We start from the raw sequence: 26,078 nt of genomic DNA, 5'->3' as shown, positions 1-26,078 counted from the left end.
TGTCTGTCTGTCTGTCTGTCTGTCTGTCTGTCTGTCTGTCTGTCTGTCTGTCTGTCTGTCTGTCTGTCTGTCTGTCTGTCTGTCTGTCTGTCTGTCTGTCTGTCTGTCTGTCTGTCTGTCTGTCTGTAGTAGCAAATGTGGAAATTATTGAAAGCCTGAGAAAGCTTAAGTATAAAAATAGATTTCTGAATCGAAGGCGACTCAACAAATAAATGTGAATTTGAAATCAGCCAACAGATGTTTGAGTGAATCCCTCCTGCGGTCTTGTCAGCGCTGGACAGATGATATGTGGGCCCATCATTTCATGCAGTATGCATCATGTGTGTCTGCCAGCAACTGCGAGTCTGAGTGTTTGGCTGTCTGTTTGGACCCACCCTGCGCAGACAGTTCCAGCGGTGACTCAAACTCCACAGAATAAGGCCTCATCAGATTCTTCAGTTTCTGGAACAGCTGTCGGATACAGATAAGAGAAGAAAGCAAAGACCAATTAATCCGTCTTCACTTGCACATGCTTGTAGCAGGGGAGCCCGTGCAAAAAAAGACTGGCAGCGTTTAATACAAGCTTCCGACCGAGGGACGACTGCACATTGTTCCTGCACGTGACACAGAAATGGCAGCAAATGCAAATGTGTTGAGTTGCTCTGACCTCCTCTGCTGTAGTGTTCCATCATATTATTTACCTCCGTGTCTCCTGCAGAATGACTCCCAGGTAACATCAGCCTGGATCGTGTTTGTTTCTGCTGCCCCTTCAGGGTATTTGTTTCAGGTGAGCCCTGCAGCAGGCCGAGCTCCACTGATGATTACGACCTACCTTATCTCATGGTTTATCATGCATTCATGCTATAGAATGCTGCAATGCGAGCTGGTGTTTTGTATGCAGATTTAAGTGGCTATTTTTCAAAACACTGCTGGAAAACAGGCCTGCAGAACTCCATGAATGTTAAGTGTCCTCAGCTTCCCAGATAAAAAGGATTACTGACAAAACATGTACTACCCATTGCATCCCCAAATGCATCAGCAAACAGGAATCTTTCAGATTTTTCTTATCTTTATTTCTTCTTTACATGTGCTGCTGTGTTTTTTCTTCTATTTTTGCATTAATGAGTACAACGTGAACATTCTGCTGCCCTCATTACCAACAAATGACAACTCTTTAGACTTCATTTTTATGGTTGATAATCTCTGCGGTAAGAAAAATCAAAGAGCAAACACGTGTTAGCCTTAGTTTTTCCTCTTCCTGGAGGAGCTGAGGTGTGTTTGTTGTGTTTGCAGTCATTTGAAGAAGATTAAAGAAGGTGGCGGGGTGTTAGAAGCTGAGTTGAGGCGGTTTAGGGATATGTGGGAAATGTCTGTAGTGCAGATTGAGCTGGAGGCGACAGAAATCCAGGAGGTGTGTTGTGTTTTGTGTACTGTCTATCCTTGGGGGCTCCTTTAAAGCTGTTGGTAGATTTTTGTGCCAAGTTTTATTCAAGTAACTCAAAAAGGCAAATAATGGTGTCAATATTGAGTAAAATTGAAATTGTGCAGCTCTGAGAACAACTTTTGTATTTCTTTTTTTTTATTTCTTTAAATGTTTAAGGCATTAAATATTTTTTGGAAAGGATATTTGCATTTTAAATAATTACAACATAATTGATAATTTTCCAGTTTATATATATATATATATATATATATATATATATATATATATATATATATATATATATATATATATATATATATATATATATATTATTTAAATTATATATATATATATATATATAATTTAAATAATTTTATATTATTTGCTTGTTGCAGCCCGAGTATAGTGAAAGCTATTAATGGCAGCTTTGGTTGATGAGCTGGGCCCATTAAGTGTATAGATATGCACTTTTTTCACCTTTTAAAGGAATAAACTACCAATAAAATAGGTGAAAATTTGACTTTTGTTGTTCTTTTTCATAAATAACATTATCGTTTCAGAGAACTTTTGAAACATCTGACAAAGAACATGTGCCAAGTGATGCTTTTTTCAGTCCTCCTGAGTCCAACAGATTTTTTTTATGCCCGCTTTAGAAGGCTGCTGAAGCACATCACATCACTGTGGGGTCATAAGTGTGTTAGAGGTGAACTCAGGGCTGCAGGCCAAGTTTTGGCACCAGGTAACTGGAGAAAAATGATCTGTATGTTAAAGTAGTGCATAAGATGAATTCAGATCCATTTTCCCCAAATATGCAAGGAAACTAGAGAAAGTAAACTCCTCTTTCCCACAGTAACATGTCTGTTTTGTTTCGGAATCACATCCTCTTGGGACAAACGCTGTTTTTGTGGTTTTCTGTCAAGCTGAAGATACCAGTGATCTGCAGTCTGTTCAGCAGACTGTCCATCAACCCTGGAGAAAAGCACTTTATGTAGCAAAGGACTGTTTGGCAGACATGACTGTCTGGAGCAGACTTTTGGGTCAGACAACACCGCTGGCAGCAGTCTGTCTCTCTGAGCGCCAGCATGCAGTGTGCATGGCCTGTCTTTTCTGTGGTTGTTGTTGTGTGTACCTGTTTATCTGACTGTTTGCTCATGACAAAAATGCACAACAAATCTTCACTCAGTAATAAAACCCAAAGAAACAACAATCATGCAGGTGCACGAGGGGCAAAGTGTGTCAGGAGAACGGGTGAGAATAAACAGGACAAGCGTCTAGAAACAGCAGAAATGACAACTGAGGGAGATCCAGCCGTAAAATATTTTGTAGTTTAGATTTGACCCCTGTGTTTCACGTAGTTATAAAAGCAAGTAGTTGGTCTTTACCAACTACATGAAAATCATGTTTTTGGGGCTTTTGACATTTTTTCTCATGATGGAGGACATTTATAAAGAAAATTAATCTTAAAATTGGATTTCAAAGTATTTCTTTATTCAAATCGTGAATTTGGAGTAGACCAAAAACATTGAAAAAAGCTTGAAGGTGTAACGGCAAGCCACAAACTCCCTGCTCGGCAACATTCTGTTGCATCCACTTGTAGACAACTAGATCCATCAGCATCATTATCCTTATCTATCGTTATCCTCATATGGTAAATGTCTGCGCTGGAATCTGACTCAAAACTGTATGTCTGAATAGCTCCACTATTGCTAGCCATTTTTGTTGATATGGTAATGTTAAGTTGGGGGCGTGAGGGGCTGTAAGCTAGCAGAGGAGCGTGTAAACAGATGGATGATGAGAAATGGGGGCAGGCTTACTCGCCCCAATGGTCCCACCCACAACTCAGAGGTGAATTTCTGACTAACTCCTGACACTCTGCAGAAACTATGTCCTAGAAAACATTATTTTTTTGTTTTTCTTTTTAATTTGTGGCTAAAAACGGCATAATAATGATTAGAAAGACCACCGGGAACACTTTAACAATAGATCAGAAGATTATCGGAGTGGGATTTAGCTGTTTGTTTCACTTATGCTTTTATAGGAAATTAATATGTGGGACTAACTTCACATCACATTATCAATACTGTGCAGAAAACTGTCCAACTGGTCATCATCCTAATGTTTTCCAACAAGATGAGAAGGATCTGACTGAGAACCTGAGGGCGCAGCACACTCCCCAGCAGGGCCCTGTCAATCACAGGCTGGCACCACTCGGCCACAGCTTCGGTTTGACTTTTAGGTCAAATGGGGCTATAATTAACAAAATGGACACAATCAGTGAAAAACGAGGACCCTGTGTTGACCCTGGTCATGCATTAATGCTATTTTTCTTTATGTACAGAAGGTGTGCTGTTTGTCCTTCTTGAGTTACATCAACCGCAATGATTCTTTAGAAAGATGAGCAAAGTGGGGTGACAGTGAGCAGAGATGCCAAGTTTCTCTCTGCAACAATTACATTTACAGAGAAAAATCCTGGTAATTTCAAGCTCATAAAGTTGTATCCAAAAATATGAAGATTTAAACATTTTCAGAAATATGTGGTATTCCTTGTTCTTTCAACAACTATTCTGTTAACATGCTTTGAGAAGGAGTAGGCATTTTATATTTTTGTGAGTATTTGGGTCTGCATACCTTTTCTCCATTGGGGTTTCCCAAGACGTAGCATCCCATTATATGGATTTTGTTTGGCTCTGGATTCAATTTACTCATAAAACGACTGAGTCTCCTCCAGAATCTAAACAAAGACACATCAGGTAAGAGTTAACAGAGGCTTGTCTCTTTAGGCTGCAACTGATTCAGAAAATTATTTTAAATTTCCTAATTTAATCAAACGTCTGTAGGGGATCTCATTTTCATCAGTAAGGTTTACAGTTGCTGTAATTTCTCTTCAAAATGAAAGCAACACTGTTGAAAAGGTTACAGGGTTGATGCAGCCTGTTTCAGATAGATTTTAGTAAAGTTTCAACAGGATTTGAATGAACAAACGTCCAAACAAAAACTGGTGACATGCACCCATACAGGGGGGTTGATCTGTCTGGGTGCTGCAAGTTTTGGGTTCTGACTGTATAAAAGAACCGGACTGAGTGAGTGTGACGTCCCCCAATAAAAAACGACTGGTTCAAACAAAATGAAGTAAATTCAGTCGCCATTTTTCCGTGACAAGGCCGTCACCATTTTGGAACTAGTCGTCCTTTAAAAGTGGTGATGGTCTGTCCAAAACAACCACTCTGTTTAATCAAGAGTAAACATGTCAGAAGACCACACCCCTTCAACCGAAAGCCGACTTAGGAGAATCTGTCAATCAAACGCCTGGAACGTTCGACATGACACCACCTACTTTTATTAAGGCATCTGATTAGTCCGTTTAAAATTTGATTAACTTGCACTACAGCAAAACGGTTTATTAAAAAAATAGTATTAGCAGGAACATGTTAAAAAACAAAGTAGCAGAGCAAGAATAGTTATTCTGACTAATAGAATGATTGAGTAAAATCTGTTTATTTCTCTATAGAGGTCTATAGGATTTTTGCTTTTTGGGAGCAGCAGGAACTTCTCATTTGGAACATCAGGGGGAAGGGGGGAAGGGGTCACTCAGTCCAGTTCTCTTATGCAGTCAATGGTCAGGGCCCGTAGAGGGTTGTGGAGAGGAGCGACCACATGCTAAAGGAAGTGCAGGTGTGTCCTGCAGTGGTTCATTCAGCCATCTTAAGGGACGTCATAAAAATGGAAAAAACAATTGTTGTGCGTGTGGTAGGTTCGGTGTATAAAGAGCTTTTTGTAAGGCGAATGGAATTTGCATGCACCTATTATGTACGGGTGATGCAGTCGTACCATGTCCTTACGCCACACTTCGTCGTTAGTAAGGTGTGCTGGCCCTTTACTGACCGCACGCACAGGCACCTAAGTGCCTGTAGGATGCTTGGTGGATGCCCACACAAACTACACTCTGATTGTCTAATTTTCTGGTTCTAAAAATCTGGCTGCAAGCACTGAGGGCACAAGAAAGAGACAATTATCACCTGAACTGCACTAATGGGCTTCTTGTGAAGTTTGCAGGATTTGGGGGGAGTTTGAAAAAATGACAAATCTGTACAACGTGTCTGCATCTCACCTACTTTACCCTTTACCCTCAAGTGATACATTACAACCAGTTGCCTGCAGCATGCCTGTAGGAAAATGTGCATGAACATTTTCACTCATCCAACCGTCTATGTCCTTGATATTTCCTGCAGGCCACCTGTACTGGTTTGCCCATTTTTCACCCACAGACAGCCGTATCCACCCATTAGGGCAGTTGTGAATAAGTCATTAGCTATGATAACCACGAAAAGCCTAAAAGGTTTTCAAAAATGTAAAAATCATTACTATTCTGTTACATAATTTCTGAGCACATTTCTGAACTGCTCATTTTTATGTTTTGTAATCAACTGTAATGTTTTGATCCAATCTATGAGAGCTGAAAGCATCACAGATAAATGGGGGGGGGGGGGGGGGGTTGCTTACTGGCTCATATCCTCCTCTTTTTCCACTTTAGCAAAGGTTGCTACTTTATTCTTCAACAAATACAGGTGACCAGGACCTCCCTGTCAAAAAGACAGAGTAGCACAACTTAAATTCCATGAACAGAAAAACACTTCAGCAAAGAGTGAGAGACAAATGATGCTTTCTATAAGGAAAAAAGAATTTTTTTTTATCATTTCAAATACATATTCATACCTGGCAAAAAATAAGCATTCTCCAGAATTTGCTTCCTTTTCTGTAAGCTGTGAGCTTCTTGTCAATTTCCTCTGAAACAGAAAAAGAAACGGCTTAGATGGAAATGAATTGGTCAGCTAAGGTCAAAAGTTTAACTGAGACTAGAAGAAGGGAACCATGAAATAAAAAAAGATCTCCACAATGACGGACACAATACCAGCCACAATAAGCACAATAAAACTGATCAATAAAGATGTCAGATTGGAAGGTTGTGTGTGCTACAAGCGTCTGAGATTGCTTTTTAAGTCCCACTGAAGTAACATTAAAATTAAAGTTTGTTTTTGAAAAATAGAGAATAAATATTTTTGTCTAAACACAGACATCAATCAGATGAAATGAAATATCATTTTCTTCTGTTTCAATTCATACTCTTGTGATTGAATTTCAATTGGTATTAAATGTAAACAAAGATAGCTTTCAGAAACACTCACCTAAAATGTCATCAAAAGTGGCATGTTCGTGATCCTAGGAAACAAAGAAAAATCATGCGTGTCTTTAAAACAAAGAGCCAACAACATTAACAATACAAACAAGTATGACTGCTTTGGTTCATTACGTGGATTTTTGACTGCTATTTTGTCTGTAGAGGTGATTTTTTTCTTTTTGCTTTGAAGGAATACTTACATAGAGGATGGGGATGATGGATGGATCATCCCTGCGGATTATGGTGGGAATGTACTCGGCTTTGGGAACTTTGGAGGAAATCAGCTGATGGTAAAAAGAGAGAATTGGAAGAAGAAAAAAAAGTTAAATTAAACAAAATTTGGAAAATAGAAGACTTAAAAATATTCAATATCAGTTATAGAAGGAGGTGCTGGTTCCATATTGACAATGAAACACTGGAGAAGTTTTTTTAGTCTTGGTAAGATCCTCAAATGGGTCTTCAAAGTTTGCTTATTCAGTCGGCATGTTTGGTGGGAACCACGTCCCTTTGTTTATCTCATGAGGTATCTGTGCTGGATGATGATGCAAATCAGCATCTCGAGTCCTTTAAGGTGGTAGTTGTGATCGAGGTGGTAAGATTAGGAAGACAGGAGGCAGAAATTAGCTTTATTTGTATAATGACTGTGGTCCTCCTTAAATTTTGGGTGCACAGCTCAGCCATCCCAGAGGAACTCTAAGTAGAGCCACTATTACACCTCAAGGAGAGCCAGCGGAGGTGGTTTGGACACCTCCCTAAGTACCAACTACAATTTATGTTTCGGTGTTACGTCCAGCAAAAACGGAGGTTTATGACGCATCTCTGTATCCTTCCAGAGGAGCAGGAGGAGGTGGCAGGAGAAAGGCCTGAGTATCCTCAGCTGAGCATCTGATGCTCCAGCGACACAAACCCTAGATAAGTTGACAATAATGGATAAAAGCAAGACTCAAAATATTTATAGATTTTTAGTTTTAAATGCCAGTCTGAAGTGAAAGTGAAAAAGTTAAAGCGTTGGCTGGACCTAATTGAAATTATCTCACAAATGTCATTTTCTCAATGAATGTAGTCTAAAAAGCCTGGTAACCATGGAGATACAACATTTTTGTCGTGCACATCCACACAAAAATACTTGTTTGTTAGCACCTGAGAAGCAAAGAAATGTCTTATCTCTTACCATAATTTTGGGGGGTACAAAGTCATCTCCTTCACAGGCCAGTCTTTCCAGCTCTTGCTCCTCCTCCCAACCCCTGTTGTCAGTAAGGCCTCCTTCCTCTGCAGTGCCCGAGGTCGTCTGTAGATCTCCACCTAAACAAGAAGAAAGTATGCTGTGAGGAAGAAAGATGTCTGCTGTGTGCGTGCACTTAAAAGATGCAGTGTTGGAGAATGGAAAACAGTGATAAAACATGGAAGTGAGGGGAAAAATCGTGAAGGGAAAGAAATCATTTCTTAAGATAAAAAAATAAAATAGGATGATCCATGAGAAAGCAGACAGGAGCTTTAGCCCAACAACCTAACAAAGGATTAAACCATAAGGAGTGACTAAAACGTACTGTATGTTGTATCAGAACTCTTGAAGTGGTCAAAGGACCAACAGTAATTGGATATTTACCTCTCATCTGCATACAGTTCATGTCAAAAGCCTCACTTTAGGCCAGTAAATAACTTATTAACTTATCAAAATCTAAATATTAGTATAACAAATCCACAAAAAGAAAATTTAGTAACAGAAAAGACCTAATAGACAACAACAACTTTAAAATTGTCATCCATTATAAACTATAAAAAATAATCCAGGTATTGTGTGAGCTTCATTTAAGATTTTTGATTTCTGAAACTCATCATATACTGAGGAGTAGATCTTAACATCATCTTTATAACCCTTATGTTATCCTAGGCACTTTAACACTGTTGGGTCATCTAGACCCACTAGACAGTGCGCTGAACCTTTTTCTATAATGATTTGTGATCTTCACTGGTGTCCATGATTACATGAAATCCTCTCCAGCTTTATCCACCTTTGTCATGGTAGGGAGAACATGTCAATGGTCATCTTGACCCCACAGGATAGCAAAAGGGTGAATCAAAGTTTTTTGCAGCATTTTTCCTTTTTTTAATATTCTGACACATTAAATTAAAATAAAGCAGGTTTTTTTCAGATCCAGTCCTGCACTTTCAATAATTTGTAATTAATAGCTTTTTTTTTCTTTTCAACCTTTTTCATCTTTTTAGCTGCTTTCATAGAAAATTGTCATAATAACTACCCCACTACCGCTGATGTGAGCTCTAACAAACCTGCATGTGTGCAAAGACACACTAATTCATAACTCTTTATTCATGCATGTATCACTGAGTCCTGTGTGAAAAGAGACGTTTATAATAGACTGCAGAGAATTATTATACCCGTCTAATCTCTAGGTCTGCTGGGGTTTCAGGTTATAAAGTTAATCTTTCATGCAAAGGACATTCTTTTCAATAGAAACTTAAATGGCACAGTCATCAGCAGAGTGACGTACGTTGTGAAACTATACCTAATTACAGATCACACTCAAAGGGCTGCTTAAGTTTCCCTTGACAACAGTCATGTGTGTCTGTGTAGAGCATTAGTCTTTTTAGGTTTCATTCAGGCCATATGCACCCCTTTATGGCTAAATATATTTTCTGATTATTGCAGAAATACATAATGCAGAAACTCATGGTTAAATAGAAGTAATGTTTTTTTTTTAGCATTAAAGTTGTCAAATTTTGCAAAGGAAATGGATTATTTTAAAGAAATCCACCAAGATTACCAGATGACAGTTAGGTGACAAAAAAGGAAAATATGAGAGGAAAAAAAGAGTCCATAAAATCAACATTTAATGCCCCCCCCCCCCCCCCCCCCCCCCAAAAAAAAAAATTAACACAGGAAAACAATAGCCTTCCCTGAGGGAAGGACAGGAACAAGGCATCAAACACACAATCCGGCTGTCATCAACACTTCATTTATTTTTCATCACACATAAACACTGAGACGCTGATGGAAGTGGGAGACAAAAAAAACCCGTAAAACCACAAGCTCAAATGCTTATGCAAACAAACAGCATGCAAACAGTGAGTCGATTCACACACCGAAGCCCCACAGCACACAGATTGAAACATTAACATTCATCCACGCTTTTGGACTCAGACTGGACGCACGCTCCATTTGGGGGAGACATACTCACAGCACGAGAGAGCATCACAAAGTTGAAGAAAGACCCACGGTCAAAGGAGACAGATGGACAGAGTCAATCTCAGAGACAGTCAGTTTGGACTTGTGAGTGTGTTGTTTGTGTGTCCTCAAAGCCCGTTTTTATGTTGGCTCTAATCTGGAAGGGAGCTGTGATACTGTGACGCCCAAACGTTGATGCATTTGGATCTCGTCGTTTCTAAAAATCACAAGCTTTTTATCCGCTTTTCCTAAAAAAATGATGTTGCTATGGAAAAAAAATGTCACAAGGTGGTCAGTGTTTACATCAAACAGCTTTGCCTTTTTTATTCTTAAAACAAAAATCTTTGTTTTTAACTTTGTCTTTGACATCAAACTATTTTGTTCTTTTCTTTCTTTCTTGCTATTTATTTCTTTCAAAATTATTAAATAAGAAAAATTAATATCATAAACAGAAGTATAATAATGAATGACAATAAGCAAAGTTTGAAAAGGGCTTCGGATAAAGACTAAAAATGTATCAAGTCCAAATCCAGCTTTTAATTCAGTCCCAAACCTAAGTTTATACAAACTGTACCTTTTGAGAATTACAAGAAATTAACACATACACTGAAAACAATCAATAATAAAAACAAACTAATGAATCTGGTTGAGTCCCTAATATCTATTTATTGAATCACCCTTTATAATAGCTTTAAATCTTTTATGATTTGGCTATTTTGAATGTCTTCTCTGCAGCTCTCCCACATCTGAATCCCTCTTGTGGAGGCACAGAAGTATTATGTTTGTTCTCACAGCTGGCCTCATAAATCCTCTCAGGCTTTATTTATTATCTCTGAAGTGGAAAGCTCTTTGGATGCTCTTTGGTAATTGTTTTTTTTATTTGGAACATGATTTGAATTATTTTGAGATCTCAGGACTCCAACTTTTAATAATTTTGAAATTTTGTTTCATATCCCACCTATCTGTGTTGAAATAAACAGCTCAAAAAGCAATAAACAATTTTAATTTCCCACAAATCTTTTGGGAACAATTTGTGCACAAACAAGTTTAAAGACATAGCAAATGTTACGTTTTTAAAACTTTCTTTCTTAAGGTGTCATTTTGGATCAACCAAAATGACACCTTTTGCAAATGTTAAAATTGAAAATTATAAAACTGAAATTTTGAGGCTTTACAGTCACCATATTTAAAGTTAAAGTTCTGAAAATAGTTTTGGGTTCTGTGGTTCTGTTCCACTGTTAACATAAGGCTCCTGCGACTTTGTGTTGCGTTCCATAATCTCAATTCTACAGTGGCCCTGAATGGCAAATCACACCCAAAAAAATAATTTAACCCAAAAACATATTAAAGATCACAGCAATAATTAATAAACAAAATTACATTTCAGAAATCAAAAGAACATTTTTCAAACAAAAACACAATTCCTCAAAAAATAAACATAATAAAAATGAAAAAGGAAACACAAGACACTGGAGAAGGTAGGGACTATGGGGCTTTGCTGATTGGATGATGACATTTGATTTTGAACATTTAAAAAATTCAAATGAGTCTTCGATATCTTCAATAAGGAGTACAGTACATTCAACATCGCTTTATGCGAAACAACTTTTGGTTGAAATAATGGACAAACGTCTATTGTTTTATTTTTACCATTTTATTTTGAGTTCTTGAAATGACTTTCGTTTTCCAAAAGGTTTCATTTTCATTTTGTTTCAATTATTTGTTCTGCTTTTTCACTTGTTGTGGTCTTTAAAATGCTTTTGGAACAATTGATTTGTTGGTGGGATTTGCCCTGCAGCTTGGCCTCCAGCTTTTAGAAATTCAGGGGGTGCAAAAACATTTTAGTCAATGATCGTCTGCCCACTTTTAAGTATTTAGTGCGGCCCTCTGTGGCTGTGTCCCTGCGTGTGCATGCCGGTGTGTGAGTCCGTGTTAACTCACTGTCTCTGGGTTCATGAGGAGACTCGGTCTTGATAGGGGTGGGATCACTCCAGGACCGGTTGAAACTCTTCGATCTACGCTCAGCGAATGCTAGTGCAGGCGGGGAGAAATAGTCACACACACACACACACACCCACCCACTCGCTACCACGCCTTCAAGCTGTGCTTGATCCACTCATTTTCGGTGACACACACCAGCGCAAAGGCTGACACAGCAACTAGACCACACATGTATATAAATAAATATACACAAGAGAGAAGATCCAGCGTAAACCCAGCTCTTTACAAACACACCACCTTCCTACACGCACAAGCTGCTGAACAAATGAGCACAAAGACAAGACACATAAGGTCACAGTGTTGTGCATTGATGCTTACATTTTCATAGATTTAAAGCTATGCTTTGCACTGAGTTGTACTCAACAGAGTTTCTAAGCTTTGCCTAACTTTTGGAGCTTCATTAGATGATTTCAAAGCTCTTCACACAGTCATTAAACAGAACATAACAGATCATAACTGTGTTCAAACCATTTCTCACTTCTGTAAATTTCCACTCATTTGTGTTTATTCCTTATTCATTAGTCGTTTAAGTGACATGTTAGGTGTTTTTTATTAAAAAATTTCCACAATTTTCAGATGTTGTGTCCATCCAGAACCCTATTTCACAGAAGCCTTGTACTGATAAACTTAAAGTCCCACTCTGATCATCTTTTGGTCTGTTGTAAAGTGTTCCCAACGGTCTTTTAATTGTTATTATGCAGTTTTTAACCAAAATCAAAAAACTTGTGCTATTTTCTAAGACTTAGTTTCTGCAAAGCGACATTAATTCTAAAGAAATTCACCTCAAAGTTATGGACAGCACTGTTGGAGCAGAGTAAGCCTGCACCCTTTCCATCGTCTATTTGTATACACGCTCTCTGGGAGTTTACAACCCCTCACACCTCCAATCTCCATTTTTTCACCTGCTCCAACATTTATAACGATTTGAATAATGAAAAACCCAGAAATGCTATTTTAGGCTAAATTTTCTTTACATATGTCCGTTACCAAAAGAAAAAATGCTACAAAAACTTGTTAAAAACATCACATTTTAATCAGAGTGGATCTTTAAAGGAAAACCCTCAACCAAGTTCTGAATTTATTTTGTCTTAGCAAATGACCAAAAATTGAACAAAATACGAATAAAATATGTATTTATTATAACACTCTATCATCTAAATTTCAGGCCTCATCATCTTGACGATGGCACATTTGTTAAAATTGTATTTTCAAAGACAGGGAGTTGGGCGTCTCAGAAGTGCTTAGCATGACACACATGCAAAATTAAACAAGCACACATAAAACAGCGGGGGAAAAAACACAACTGATGACGGTGGGATGAGAAACATCATGCTCAGTTTGAGCAAACACATCAACCACACACACAGAAACACATCTGACTCACTCTGAGCTTTAATCCTCCTGCTGCCCACCATCCGAAGATGTTTCCGGAAGTTCCTGTGGGAAGAGGAATCAAGGAGGAGGAGGGATAAATGAAGGGAAGGCCGGAATGTGAAGAGGAGAAATAGGAGGAGATGGGTGGGTGGGACGGCGAGGCAAAACACAAAGAGCTGACTTCAGCTAATTGTCTCTTTTCAACAAAAAGTTGAAAAGAGACAATTAGGTATACATAGCCTACACATTTTCATGTCAGTATGTGCAGAAAATAGTGTGGGTGTAATGCATCACATCTATTTTCTTTTCACCCTTTTTGAAACAGGAAGTTCTTAGACGCAACAGAAATTAGAAACCCGGTTTAGAAGTAGTCTCTGATGGAACTGCTGTGTATTTATGGAGTCTCCTTCCCTCATCCCATGGAGGCTGCAGAGCTTCATCAAACTGCTTAGTTTAAAAAGCACAAACCAAGAAACAAAGAAACTACATTCTCCATGAAGTTATTTCTTTACTATCCACTTGACTACCAGAAAAAAATAACATCTGTACAGTCAAAATATGTTTAAATCCACCAAAATCTACAATTCCCAGAGCCCCACCCCTTCACATTTGGTATCATTGAAAGCCCCAAATGTCCTCTGTAGACACCAAAAAGAGTTATTTTAGCAGTATGCAGGGGTTTGTAGGTATTTAGGTTAAGAAACGTCATCTACCTAAGACAAATTTGCAATTCTAGTAGTCATGAGGATATCAAAGTATAAATATTGTTAGCTATCGAACGTTTTTGCACAAACATGCAAAAAAATAAATAAAGTTTGGAGTTTTTGGAGCTTCTGCTCTACTGTGATGGTAAAAAATGTTGGTCATATCATAACAAACGTCAACATTTTGTGAGTGACTTTATGTTGTCTTTTTTGTGATGCAACATGTGAACTTCCCCAGTTCTTTGTGTGTCCATTTTCTTTCAGCACTCCCCCTTTCTTTGTGCTCGGCTCGTCTGCTCACACGGGAGTTCCCTTTACGAGTGCAAAACTCACTGAACACTCACTTCAAGCTCTGGATGCCAAATACACTGGTGAAAGCTACATGAAATGAGTTCTGTGCTAAGATTGGCTTTGAACTGTGCAGCACGTTGTAAAGGACTTGAAAAACACTGGTGGGCGTGGAGAGACGCTGCAGTCAGATATATTTGGATTGCCAGAAAAAGACGTTATCAGAGCATTTTTATTACTAAGCTACACTATCAGAAAACATGACGTGATGAATCAAGTTGCAGATCCCACAGAAATCCTTCAGAGGGCACCTGAGGTTAATGAGGAAAAAGACTCATCATTAACCCTACTGGGGGGTTGGGATGTGATGCTTTAGGCTTTAGCATTTGTGCTCCATTTGTGTTAAGGGGAAGTTGATGGACATTTTTCAGATATTGCTTACACCCCGTTTTCCTTCTACTGACTGGAATCCTGATGACCTTTGATTCTGCTCACACACACAAACACTTTCCAAAAAATTGAATATCATGGAAAAGTGTATTAATTTCCATAATTCCATTAAAAAAATTAAACTTTCATAAAACAAAGATTCAGGGCCCACTGTTTAATTTATGTATTTTTTTTTAACCTAAATTGGAGTTCCAGCTCATATAACCTACAAAATTAATGCGGTGGAGAAATCTCCAAAATGTTTGCAGGGCATAAGTGTTAAACTGAATTTCATCAACTAATAATGTAGAACTAGAATTTGTTCACTTGTTGAGTTTAAATATGGATAGCATTGCTTTTTGTTACATAAATTGATATATACTGTAAATATTGTGCATTTTATAACATGTTTTAATCCATTTGTTACACTTACTAGAGATGTTTTTCCGTAAATCCCAATGCACTAAAACTTTTGCAGTGTTTTTAAGTCACATTTATAGATGTGTGTTACATTCCAGCATATAGGAAGACATTATAGCTTTCCCTCCACTGAGTGGTGCAGTCAAGTCCGGTTTAAAATGGTCGTTACCGCGCATGTGACCTGGCCAAACTTAAAAGAGATTTTACATATAATCAAGTAAGAAAAATATGCTTTTTCGAGCTCAAACACTTATCATTTTGTTTCCTGCACTTTGGTTGGAGGTGAAGTAGTTGGATGAATGCAGCTATTTGTAACCGGCAGGTCTACCTGTGGCAGGTGCATGTGCTGTTAGATTAGGGATTTGGTTCAGCTGTGTCTGTCCCTATAAAAGGAACAGGAAGTGCATGGATACACAGCGCCCGCCCGCCCGCCCGATGTGCCTCTTGTTGGAAGAATGTAGGTCACCTTTTGCTCATTTATATTCTTTTCTAACTACATGCTGTAAGCGGCTGGAGGTGTTGTTCTTTACCCACCCTTTTTGTACATTTTTAATGTTTTTAGAGCGTAGTTGCATTGCTGTGTGGTTAACTCTGATTTGTCTTGTTGTATAGGTCCGGGTCGGGCACCGGTTCGTGCAGTGTCGGTGAGGGGGGCCCCTGCTGGCAGTGTTTTCCTCACTCCAGTTCCCTCACTGTTTTTGTTTGTTTTCCTTTTCAGTAGTGGAAGATTCGTTGGCACGTTTTCTCACTCTGTGGGTTTGTTTTATTTGTTTTCAGCACGGAGTGGAGTGAGGTTCGCTGTCTTGTACTGGCTTAGTCCACGGCCCCTCTCTTCCCCTCTCATCTTGCACAGGCAATTGACTCGGCCTTCTTTTCTTCTGCTTTTCCTTTTATTGTCTTTATTTGCATATAGATAGTCAGAGTATAATTGCAACTATGGAAATATGAAATTGTTAAATTAAAATTTTTATAAGCTTTTATTGTCTCAGCCATTGTTTTGCTGGCTCCACTCTGCACCACTGGCTCCTTGGTCACATATAAGCAAAGAGTCAGATATCATATGACAGCACGAGGGGCTGGAGCTCAGCGGCTCATTTTACCCCGCAGTGTCCCACAGCGTCTGGAGAAGGCTTTCTGTCTCACTACTTGGCAATATTAAAATTTAATTGCTCGTGTCTATCAACCTTGGGTTCATCATCACGATCCTCTATATAATATTAACTGTAGCATTTTAAGCTAAAGCTTTGAGTTGATCTGTTTTCCCCGTCTAAGATAACCCTGATCCTGACATGTTCTATGCAAGAGCTCCAGAGAAAAACCCTTTCATCTTCATGAGCCCCGCCCCTCCCATGTCCCCTGCTACACACTGTATCACTACACCATCAAGCAACACTCATAATTGATGATCTCGGCATGTGGTTGTGTGTAAGTGGGAAGTATGTTTATCCGGCAGTAAGAAAACTCATAAATATAGAGGCAGCATTAAAGATAACAAGAAAAATCTTTGCTGTCTCTTCATTTTTGCGTCACTCCTGGGAGGTCAGGAGGGCGTTTAACTTAAACTACTGACTATGACCCTCAACTAAAACTTATCACAGCACTTTCTCTGAACGTGGACAAATATTTAGCTACACTTAAATATGGCAAACTCATGCCTTCTGCATGTAAACAGTCTGAAAATGTTAATGACTGAACAGATGATATAAATAAAGATTAATAAGGGTTAGATTAAAAAAAAAGGATTGAGATCTTTTCATGACAATCTGACAATACTGTGTAGTTCCTTCTTCTGCTGTTCTTTTTAACCTATTTTCTAGAAAAATAATATTTAGTTTTAGGGACTCTCTGTTGCCTTTTCTCTGCTGATCTAAACATTTCTGCACTGGATTTAACAAAAATGAAATTATTTTTCAGTGAGTTTATTAAGACCTGTCAAAGAATGAGATGAAGTATTGCAGTATTTGAGAATAGCATCATTAATTAAATAGGTAGAGACATGGATTATTATGCACCTCCAGCAGAAAGACTATTTAGTCACAGATTTATGCTGTTTGATTTTATTTTAAGAGTTTAACATCAAACACCTCACAAAGACACATTTTCTAAATGAAACTTATGTCAGAGGTTTTTTTTTAACACATTTACAACAGTACCAGTAAAGTGTTTACTTATGTAAGTGAAGTGGCAGGAATTATGAAACTCCATCGATAAAAATAACATTATTCTATGGATCATTTTTTGTATCTTTAATGAGAAAAAATGCAACATAAAAAGTGAAAGCTCTCTTACTGAACCTTAGTCCAAACTGTCCTTATGGATAGATATAGGATGTCTTCAGGTGAAAAAAATGGTCAAACCTCTATGAGGCATGCGGGTGGTCTACACAAGGACGGTCATGGAACGCTTGGTGAGCCCATAGAGCCAAAATGTTCATGTACATTATTTTCTACAATGCTGCAAGGGACAAGTTGTAGCGAACACTTTTACAACACGTGAGGGTTAGTAATGCCCAGTTTGTACTTCATAGCACTTCATAGTACTTTATACTTCATCGCATCAGTTGTATTGCATTTCTTACCGCAATACGCAGTGTGGTCTAGCTCATACCAAGGTTGGCCAGTTTCACTTGTGATCCTCTGCAATAACTGGGACGGACTTCTGAGTGGCGTTTATACATTTGATGATTTGCCACCTGCTCCATATGTTACTGGAATATAACTGAAATTACAGTTGCATTAGACAGAGAATATGCAGTGATAATGTAGTAGGTTTTTAAACATGTTTTTGAAATGGAGATAGAATGATGATCTTAAAATTTCCTTAAGGATCAGAAAAATTACTATCTATCTATCTATCTATCTATCTATCTATCTATCTATCTATCTATCTATCTATCTATCTATCTATCTATCTATCTATCTATCTATCTATCTATCTATCTATCTATCTATCTATCTATCTATCTATCTATCTATCTATCTATCTATCTATCTATCTATCTATCTATCTATCTATCTATCTATCTATCTATCTATCTATCTATCTATCTATCTAGAACGAAACATTGTCTATCCCCTCTTGTATTTGCTGTAATAGCTGCCTTGTTTTCAAAATTCCTGGGAAATGGAAATACAATTTCCTGGATCAAGTTTGCGTCGGCATCCCATACTGTAATAACTGCTCAAAATAAGTATGGGTTAAATGGCGCAATATTCTAAGATTTTAATCGCAGATAATGTCATGTGGTAGTGTCACATTTCGCAGAATTGAGGCGATTCCTGTCCGATGACCTTGGGACAAATATGACCTGACATGAAGTATGAAGTATAAACTGAACCTCAGGGTGAAGGTGAGATGCAGACGCACTTTAACATGGAGTAAATGGCTGCCTTTAAAGGTCCTGCTAAAAACACAGAACTACTTGGTATCTTGTAGTTTTTGTCTAGTTCAGTTTTTGTTTTTTTGTTTTTTTTTTTACTTCAACCTCATCTTATTTATTTATTTATTTATTTGATCTGTTTTTGGTACTCTAATTCTCACCTCTGGGTGTAAAAAGAGGCTCAGCACATGCAAACATGTCTGCCTGAAGGTCTAGTCGCTAGAATTTGCCTAATTTGGGGGATGTTCACTTATGAATAATCCAGTTCTGTCAATAGATTAGCCGAAATACTGTACTCAATACTTTGTTCCAGTTTTTCTCATGCTCAGATAAATCACTCAGGCGAAGTGACATGCAGTGTTAATGGCGCTGACACTGCAGATGGATAACACTGAGATGTCAAAGGAACTGAGATGTACTGCCTGGTGTCACATTTACCATCTGCCTCTTTGTGGAGGAGCATCTGGGTCTGAGAGGGGCTGTTTCTGAACTTGTTAGGGAAGCAATTACTCTTCAAAGTTCAGCATAGTCTCATTCTGTCTCTCTTGAGCCTTTCAATTTAGTGTTTTTGTCTTTAAAACTGGTCTTATTTAAAAAATGGATGTTTGAAATTTTTCTAAAACAAGTGGTCTAAGCTTTTTACATAAACAACAAAAAAATTTATTCAATCTGATGTGATTTATAAATGATGACCATTTGCATTTAGAATTTGTCATTTTATCACAATAAAAGTAATAGCTAATAAAATAATGTAAAAATGGCATTTTAGAAAATCAACTCTATCCAAGAGCTTGACACGTTGAGCAGATCTCTGATTGGTTCACTTAAAATCTGTCAATACCTTTCCACTTTACAGCACTGGGCTCTGACTCCCTAACGTTTTTAGACGGTTGAAAATAGGAAACTTCAAAGCATCCTCTAAAATATAAGAGCAAAATGACAGCCAAGCAGGGGGATTCTTCCTATCTCAAAAATACTTCTCATAAATCCTATCCTTTATTCTTTTTTATTCCACAGCAAAAACCTTGGAAAGCCCTGGCAGTACGTGACCCGGCATTAAAGGGAGATGGAGATCACTGGCTTGACTGTGCCGTGCTCTTCAGCTGCAGGGTTTATTGGGCTCTTAGGTTAAGTAGGTAGTAGATTTTCACCAGGCAGTCAAGTCGAATTGTCACAATAAAAGTCTATCTATGCGTGCACGTGTGAAGCAACAAACCAGAAAAAACAATTTCATGATTTTACACAATATTTACCACAGTCAGCTTTTATTTCTTAAAGAAATGTGTTTTAAGAAGCTTTTGCAGTTTTATACTTAATGTGGTTTGTTCCCATTTTTTCCTCTGAAGACACCTTGTATATTTAAGGAAGAGGTCAAAGTAAGAGGTATAAATTTACGTCAGATGATGAGATGATTGAACCTAATTTATAAAAATCACAGAGAACTGCAGCTCTCTACACATTCATGGTGGACTTTGTGTCAAAGTACAAATGTGGTGTGAGATGCATCACTTTTAGCGTGTTTCCTCAACACATTTAACTGTTTATAACAGTTCCGCAAATAACACTTTGGGGTTGAAAACTTCCAGTCTTGAAAAACATTATTTGCAATTAGGTAAACCTGACCACCCAGTTCATTCAGCCAAGAGAAATTGCTTTTTTCTTATCACTGAATTACTTGTGAAATAATTTTTGTCAATTTCTTTTCTCTGGAATTTTTGCTAACTGTGTCTGAGGCAATAAAATGTTGCTCAGCACTTTCTTATATATATATTTACTTGACAAATATATTTTTCTTTGAATACTGCAGGTTTTTTCAACTCCTATTTCAACTGGACATATTTTTTAGGTTAAGGAACCAGAATTGTTTTAATACAGCAATTACAACAATTGAATGAGCGCTAAGAAAATATTCAATTGTAGCTACAGTCAAATGTACTGTCTGAAGTAAGACTTTTTTTAAGGATACAAAGAGGTTAAGGTCCAACAACATGGAAAAGACTAAGAGCATACACAAGCTTGTCCACCTTTGGTAAGTAAAGTGGTGCCCACCTGTCCATCCATCTTTTCTGCAACCATAAAGTTAAAGTCCCATTAACTGTCACACACTTAGTGTGTGAAATTTGTTCTCCACATTTGAGCCATCCCCTGGGGGAGAGGTGTGCTGCAGACATAGCTGTGCTTGGGGAACCATTAGGTAATTTAACTACCCAATCCTGAGTGTCAAGCAGGTGTCAATTTTTAGAGTCTCAGCCTGGATTTGAACTCATGACCTTCAAGTCACAGGGTGGACACTCTCCCGCCAGGCCACTGAGCTGGTTAAAGTCACCCAATTTTCAGAAATACACACAGTTGTCATGAAAAAGAGATTTCTGTTGCCTCTGGTGTTTTATGCTCCACATAGAACAATAAGAAAATTATCTGCAGTTGTCCCAATAGTTTAACTCCTTTGTTTTAGGATGATTGTTAGAGATATTGACTGACCTACATGACCCGCTTGATCCGTAGTCAGTTAGAATTTGTAATGTAAGCATTGCAAAATGGAGCTTTTAAGCTCATAGGACGCACTAAGCTCTTTGTTTTCGTATTGTGAATCCCAAAAGCTCAAACTAGTGGGGAAACGAAAATAAAAACGAAGTCCTGAAGGGATTGTCTTTTAAAATGGTCACACTTGACCAGAACTGCAGGTTCCCTGATCGTTTAAGATTCCGGGTCTCTGCTTGCTTTTAAACAGAGAGGAATCAATCTGGGGGTGGGCAATAAGAGCCCTCTGCAACCATAACTTCTGACTGGCCAGGTAATCACAGGTATAGCAAGGATATTAGCAAAATAGTTTCCCACTGATGTATTATTGCAATGACATAAAAATGTCCATTTTAGTTTTGGGGCTTTCATGGAACTTTTTTTTTTAACCATTTCCAATATTTTGTTGTTGTTTTTAAGTACTCAAATGTATATTTAGAACATCATAAGGCTCTTTTCTATTTAATAAGAACCATTTCCCTTATTCACCTCTAAATTCAGCTAAAGTCAGGAGTGTGATGATAATTAGGACTGCTGTGGAGCAGAGTTACAGTACTTGACACAAATAGCCAAAATTGCTTATGTCAAACCATTTATTTCTCTGTCCTAGATAAAGGCGTGTGTGTGTGTGTTTGTGTGATTGTGTGTCACAGCTGCTACACTATCTGGCAGAGTTTATATTGGCCAACATGCAAATAACCTTCTCTGCACTTCAGCTTGGCTGCTATTCAACTGCAGTGGTTTACAAGAGATTTAGCCATTTTGTTTTAAGGTAAATCCAGTAAAACATTTTATTACCCTCCTCTTTTGTAAAAAATAAAGGGGTCAGTTGTGTGGAGTGCATTTATATGGTCATATTCTTTGTAAGATCCGGTTTTTATCTTTTATTGTTTTTACTTTAGCTTGTGCATATTTGATAAATTGTCACAAGAGTAAAAAGGGTTTTGGAAATAAAGGAAAAGAAGGCAGAGATGAATACTTACGATATTCTGTTTGAGGCCCCCCGAGTTTAGTCAGAAGGCAACAAAAGGAGAAGAAAAGAAAGAGAATAGGTTAATATTTGATTTTATAAAAAATAGTCATCTACTGATACCATGCTGCTGCTTTTCTGCACAACGCCCAGCTGATGGAGCAGGAGGTTATAAAGGATGCTAGCCGAGGACACATTTTGTGACCTAAACGAGTATCTAACGCAAGGCTAAAGGCTAAGCTCACAAAACAGGCAATTCAGGAAGGGATAAAATGAAAGTGATGACAGAAACAGAACTCAGGAAGCTGCTGGAGACTCTGCATATTGATGTGAATTGGTTCTGTCAGTTGAGAAATCTTTTACAGCTGCAGGCGATCTTGACACAAAATCTCATTTCACCCTCACAGCAAGACACTGAAGGAACTTCAACGCAGAGGCACAGTCTTATTTACCCTCACAGGCATGTGACATTTGTTTAATATTTGGTTTAACACCTTTGTTTGTGTTCCAGTAGGTTAACTACAAGTTGAACACATTTATAATCCACAGCTTTTATTGCATATATTATGTAGACACCTAATTATTCAATAATACACTTATTACTCATCAGCATCTTGTTACATGTATTAAACACAAAATCTATAAGTAAGTTTAAGTGAAACAAAAGCTTCACATAATTAGTTTTTTTTCTTGGTTGTTAGATCTTTTCATGAAGCCAAAATTGTGCTTTCAAATTAAGAAAAATAGTAAATAAAGCACCCCAAAGATTGATTTCTATGTCTTGAATTTGATACAGGCCTAAGCTAAATACTATTAGCCTGCTGAAAATAAATAAATAAATATATATATATATATATATATATATATATATATATATATATATATATATATATATATATATATATATATATATATATATATATATATATTGCTTATAAAGGTGATTCACTTTTAAATTTCGAAATATAAAAAAAAAAACATTCCAGTTTTTTACCTCAAGGCAGCTGCATATATTATAGAGCAATTTCAGCTTTGTTAACAGCTGCTTCATTGAATGGTGTCTAGACAAATGACTACAGTGTTTTATTCCGTAATACTCTTTAATGCAGGAATCCCAAACCATCACTCTTCCACCACTGTACCTGGTTATCCTGAAAATGTACATCGGCTGAAAGGATCTAGGGGACCCATGTGTTCCCTTTTTTTTATTTAGCTGTTTTTGCTCAATATATAATGACTTGCTAAAAAAAAAATATCATCTGAAGTTCTGCACTCAGACAAGCTGTGATTAATACAGTATTTTCAGCTTTATTTAAATGCAAATGATGGGAGCCTGCAAGGTTGGAAGTCAATTTAAAAACCAAAGCACAACATTAATGGCTGGCAAAACAGCTAGCATGTCTGGAGTATTTTCTAACCAAAGGTATAAAACAGAATTATGGTTCATTTACCGCCATCTTTTTGACACTAAATACATCCCAAACATAAGTGTGCACGTGCAGGGTTTGTGTTGAAGTGTCCGCATGGAAACTTACGCCTGCATGGTTGTTGTGGCTGTCTGAAAGGTGAACATGTTTTCCTTTGGGAACCAGTTACTGTCTTCTGCAATTAGAAAGAAAAAATGAGTTCAGGAGAAAGCTAAAGAAAAAAAAAATCCATGGGCCTTATTGGCAAATGTGGCAACAAAGGGAAAAAGGTACAAAGCCACCAACAGCACTAGCACCGCACATTCCACCACTCCACATATGGAGAGAGGGAGACACAAAGGATGTGACAGCAGAGGACAGACAGGGAGAAAAAGAGTCAGAAGTACACCACGCCACATCCAACATCAATCCCTTAGGCCCCACCAGACCTGAGAAGAAATAGATTTAAAGACTCCTTTCCCTGAACCAAACCCATTTTTTCTTTGACAAATTAATTGCAAATGCAAGGTTTAGTTGTTAGATAAAGAAAATACTAGTAATTTATTGACATTTTAAGAGTACAAGGTGGAAATATCTGACTATGTTTACATGGTAAAAACAGCAGTCAATCAATCACAAGGTAAAAAGACAAAGTGAAAAACTTTGAAGTAGAAAAACATACTTAGGTTTTCTCAACAATATTGCAAATTTTCTGAAAAAGTAAGTTTTTGTAGTTTCATCTGTTTAAGTTCTCCCCCAAAAATCCTGCCCTCTCGAAAACCGTGTTGCCAACCCAATTGGGTGGTTTTGATTCTGACTTTTTGGGCAAAAGTTACTCTGGGCATAATTTGGGCAGTCAGTTTAGCGGTTTATATTTCCTTATTAAAACATGTTTCAACCAGGGGAGGCACATCACCCTTGCAATCATGAGCAACAATTTATAAATTATATATGTGTTCACCAATTTGTAAAGTCAATAAGCCAATTTATTAAGTCACTTTTAATGAATTATTTTAATTGTGTTAATCATTTATCTAAATTATCTAAATATCTGTACTTTGCGTATTTCTTGTTCAATTGCCGTGAGGTAAAAAAGCATCAAGCACACCTTAAGGCAGCTTGTGTGATCCTTTGTAAAGTGGATTGGTTGCATGCCTTTAGTTTACTTAACTTATGTTAATATTGTAATATTTTTTAAAAACATTCTCGCAATTTTAATTACATTTTTATTACTAAAGGGAGGGGTGTATGTGAGCTTACGTTTGAGCTCCTATGGGTGATAAAGTTTTAAAGGAGTCAGTCTTTGTTTTGCTCTGATTTGTTGTAAAAATGGCAGATATAATATTATTTTAAAAAGTCTTAACGTTGGACTTTTAATCAAAATGGGAAGTGATAAATATTGGGTGATTAGTTACTGCTAAATACAGCTAATTAATAAGGGATTAAGCTTTTTTTTGTGGGATATGGAGGATTTTAGATGACTTTTTGGTTGAAAACCCGTGACTAGATCTGGCAGCACTGCTAGCAAACCTCTAGGCCTCAAAAATTATGTTTAATTTACAAACTTAAAAAACGGGAATTTACCTGATTTTAAATAAAAGTAATTAGTGACCACAATAACAATAAACTAAAGATTTTCTATTTTAATTGATCTGAGAACTATTTCTTCTCTGGTCCGGTCAGACCCCACTTGCAGCTCTTAAGGGATTGGAGTGCCTCTGTCTTCCTCTGTGTCCTCCACCTTCTCACCTCTCTCCAGCCCAGTCACCCGGTCCACACTCCACATCCGCTCTAGGCGCCGGTGCTGCTTGCCTGCCTCTCTGGACGTGTTTTCCAGATCCAGGGAGCCTTGGCTGCGTGAGGGAGCACTGCTGCATGCCTCACAAGCCAGCCCGCTGCACTCCGCCTCCCCTTTCCCGCTCTCGCCCCAGCCGCGGATGTTGTGGGCACTGATAGAAGTCTGCAGAGGCGGATGGGACAAGTGATGGTGGTGATGGGTGTGGTGATGCGATGCATGATGGGAGTGGGGCCCCGCAGCACTCATCTGCTGTTGCTGGTTGCTGCCTCCGGTTGCAATGCTGCTCCCTCCGCTGTTTGATGGTGGAGCCGTGCCGTGCAGGGTTTGATGGTGGTGATTTCCATGGTGATGTTGGTGATGGTGGCTGCTGGCACCACGCCCACTGCCTGTACAGTGGTACTGGATCGGCGATGAAGAGGCCGAGGAAGAGGAGGTGGTGGCTTGGACTGAACCACCTTTGGACCCTACCCCACCGCTCGCCGACTTGTCCTTCAGGACGTCCAGTTCCAGGCTCTCCTTGCTTCCCCTGCCGCTGCTCATCAACATACCGTGTTGGGTGGTGATGGTGTAGACGCGGGCGGGCTGCAGAGTGCACTCCACGGACTTCTGCTGATCTTCCTCTGTTGAAAAGCTCCGTTCGAGGGAGAGGCGCTCAGGCTTGGTAGAAAGGGTGACAGATGGGGGAGGAGGCTGGAGCAAGGCCAGCTTCTCTTTTACTATTCTGGGTTCCTGTTTGTCCTCACAGCCCTTGATGGTGGCGCAAGGAGGGAGGTGCTCGCTATCCTTGGGGCCAATTGTGTCACTTGGTGCCTCTGGATCAGAACCAACCAATGTATCACACAGAAGATGAGCTAGATGTAAAAAAAAAAGAGATGGGGAAAAGAAAAGGTAAATGAAAGGAAGAACGGTAAAAAAATTACCCTATGAGAGAAAAACAGAGAAAGAGGAAAAGTGGAGAACAAGCTCAGGATGCCACAGGATAATGTCATCATCTTTCAACAGTTATCATGGTGACACACCAGTGAGC

The 26,078-nt window shown here is 38.3% G+C and overlaps 1 protein-coding gene and 1 long non-coding RNA gene across 9 annotated transcripts in view; one reads left to right on the top strand and one right to left on the bottom strand.

The window, feature by feature from the left end:
- Positions 1 to 26,078, bottom strand: part of nsmf (NMDA receptor synaptonuclear signaling and neuronal migration factor) — a 59,858-nt gene that overhangs the window by 4,497 nt on the left and 29,283 nt on the right. For 2 of the 8 annotated variants that reach the window (XM_023960729.1, XM_023960735.1), the window contains 12 exons: positions 25,003 to 25,902; positions 23,383 to 23,449; positions 21,861 to 21,866; positions 13,148 to 13,200; positions 11,704 to 11,793; positions 7,750 to 7,880; positions 6,779 to 6,862; positions 6,586 to 6,619; positions 6,116 to 6,186; positions 5,903 to 5,982; positions 4,031 to 4,133; positions 375 to 450 (listed from right to left, as the gene is read on the bottom strand). In XM_023960729.1, the coding sequence (XP_023816497.1) occupies positions 375 to 450; positions 4,031 to 4,133; positions 5,903 to 5,982; positions 6,116 to 6,186; positions 6,586 to 6,619; positions 6,779 to 6,862; positions 7,750 to 7,880; positions 11,704 to 11,793; positions 13,148 to 13,200; positions 21,861 to 21,866; positions 23,383 to 23,449; positions 25,003 to 25,902 (1,695 nt within the window). The remainder of the gene's footprint in view (positions 1 to 374; positions 451 to 4,030; positions 4,134 to 5,902; positions 5,983 to 6,115; positions 6,187 to 6,585; positions 6,620 to 6,778; positions 6,863 to 7,749; positions 7,881 to 11,703; positions 11,794 to 13,147; positions 13,201 to 21,860; positions 21,867 to 23,382; positions 23,450 to 25,002; positions 25,903 to 26,078) is intronic. The other 6 variants (XM_023960731.1, XM_023960730.1, XM_023960733.1 and 3 more) reach the window with 6 other exon arrangements.
- Positions 15,243 to 15,956, top strand: LOC110016083. Its single transcript, XR_002291360.1, has 2 exons — positions 15,243 to 15,435; positions 15,591 to 15,956. It is a non-coding gene; the product is annotated as an uncharacterized LOC110016083 (long non-coding RNA).

The sequence above is a fragment of the Oryzias latipes genome, chromosome 12, assembly GCF_002234675.1.
Source record: "Oryzias latipes chromosome 12, ASM223467v1".
NCBI classification, from domain to species: domain Eukaryota; kingdom Metazoa; phylum Chordata; class Actinopteri; order Beloniformes; family Adrianichthyidae; genus Oryzias; species Oryzias latipes.
The sequence above is the reverse complement of the archived record's forward strand: the minus strand, read 5'-3'. Positions and strand labels throughout refer to the sequence as shown.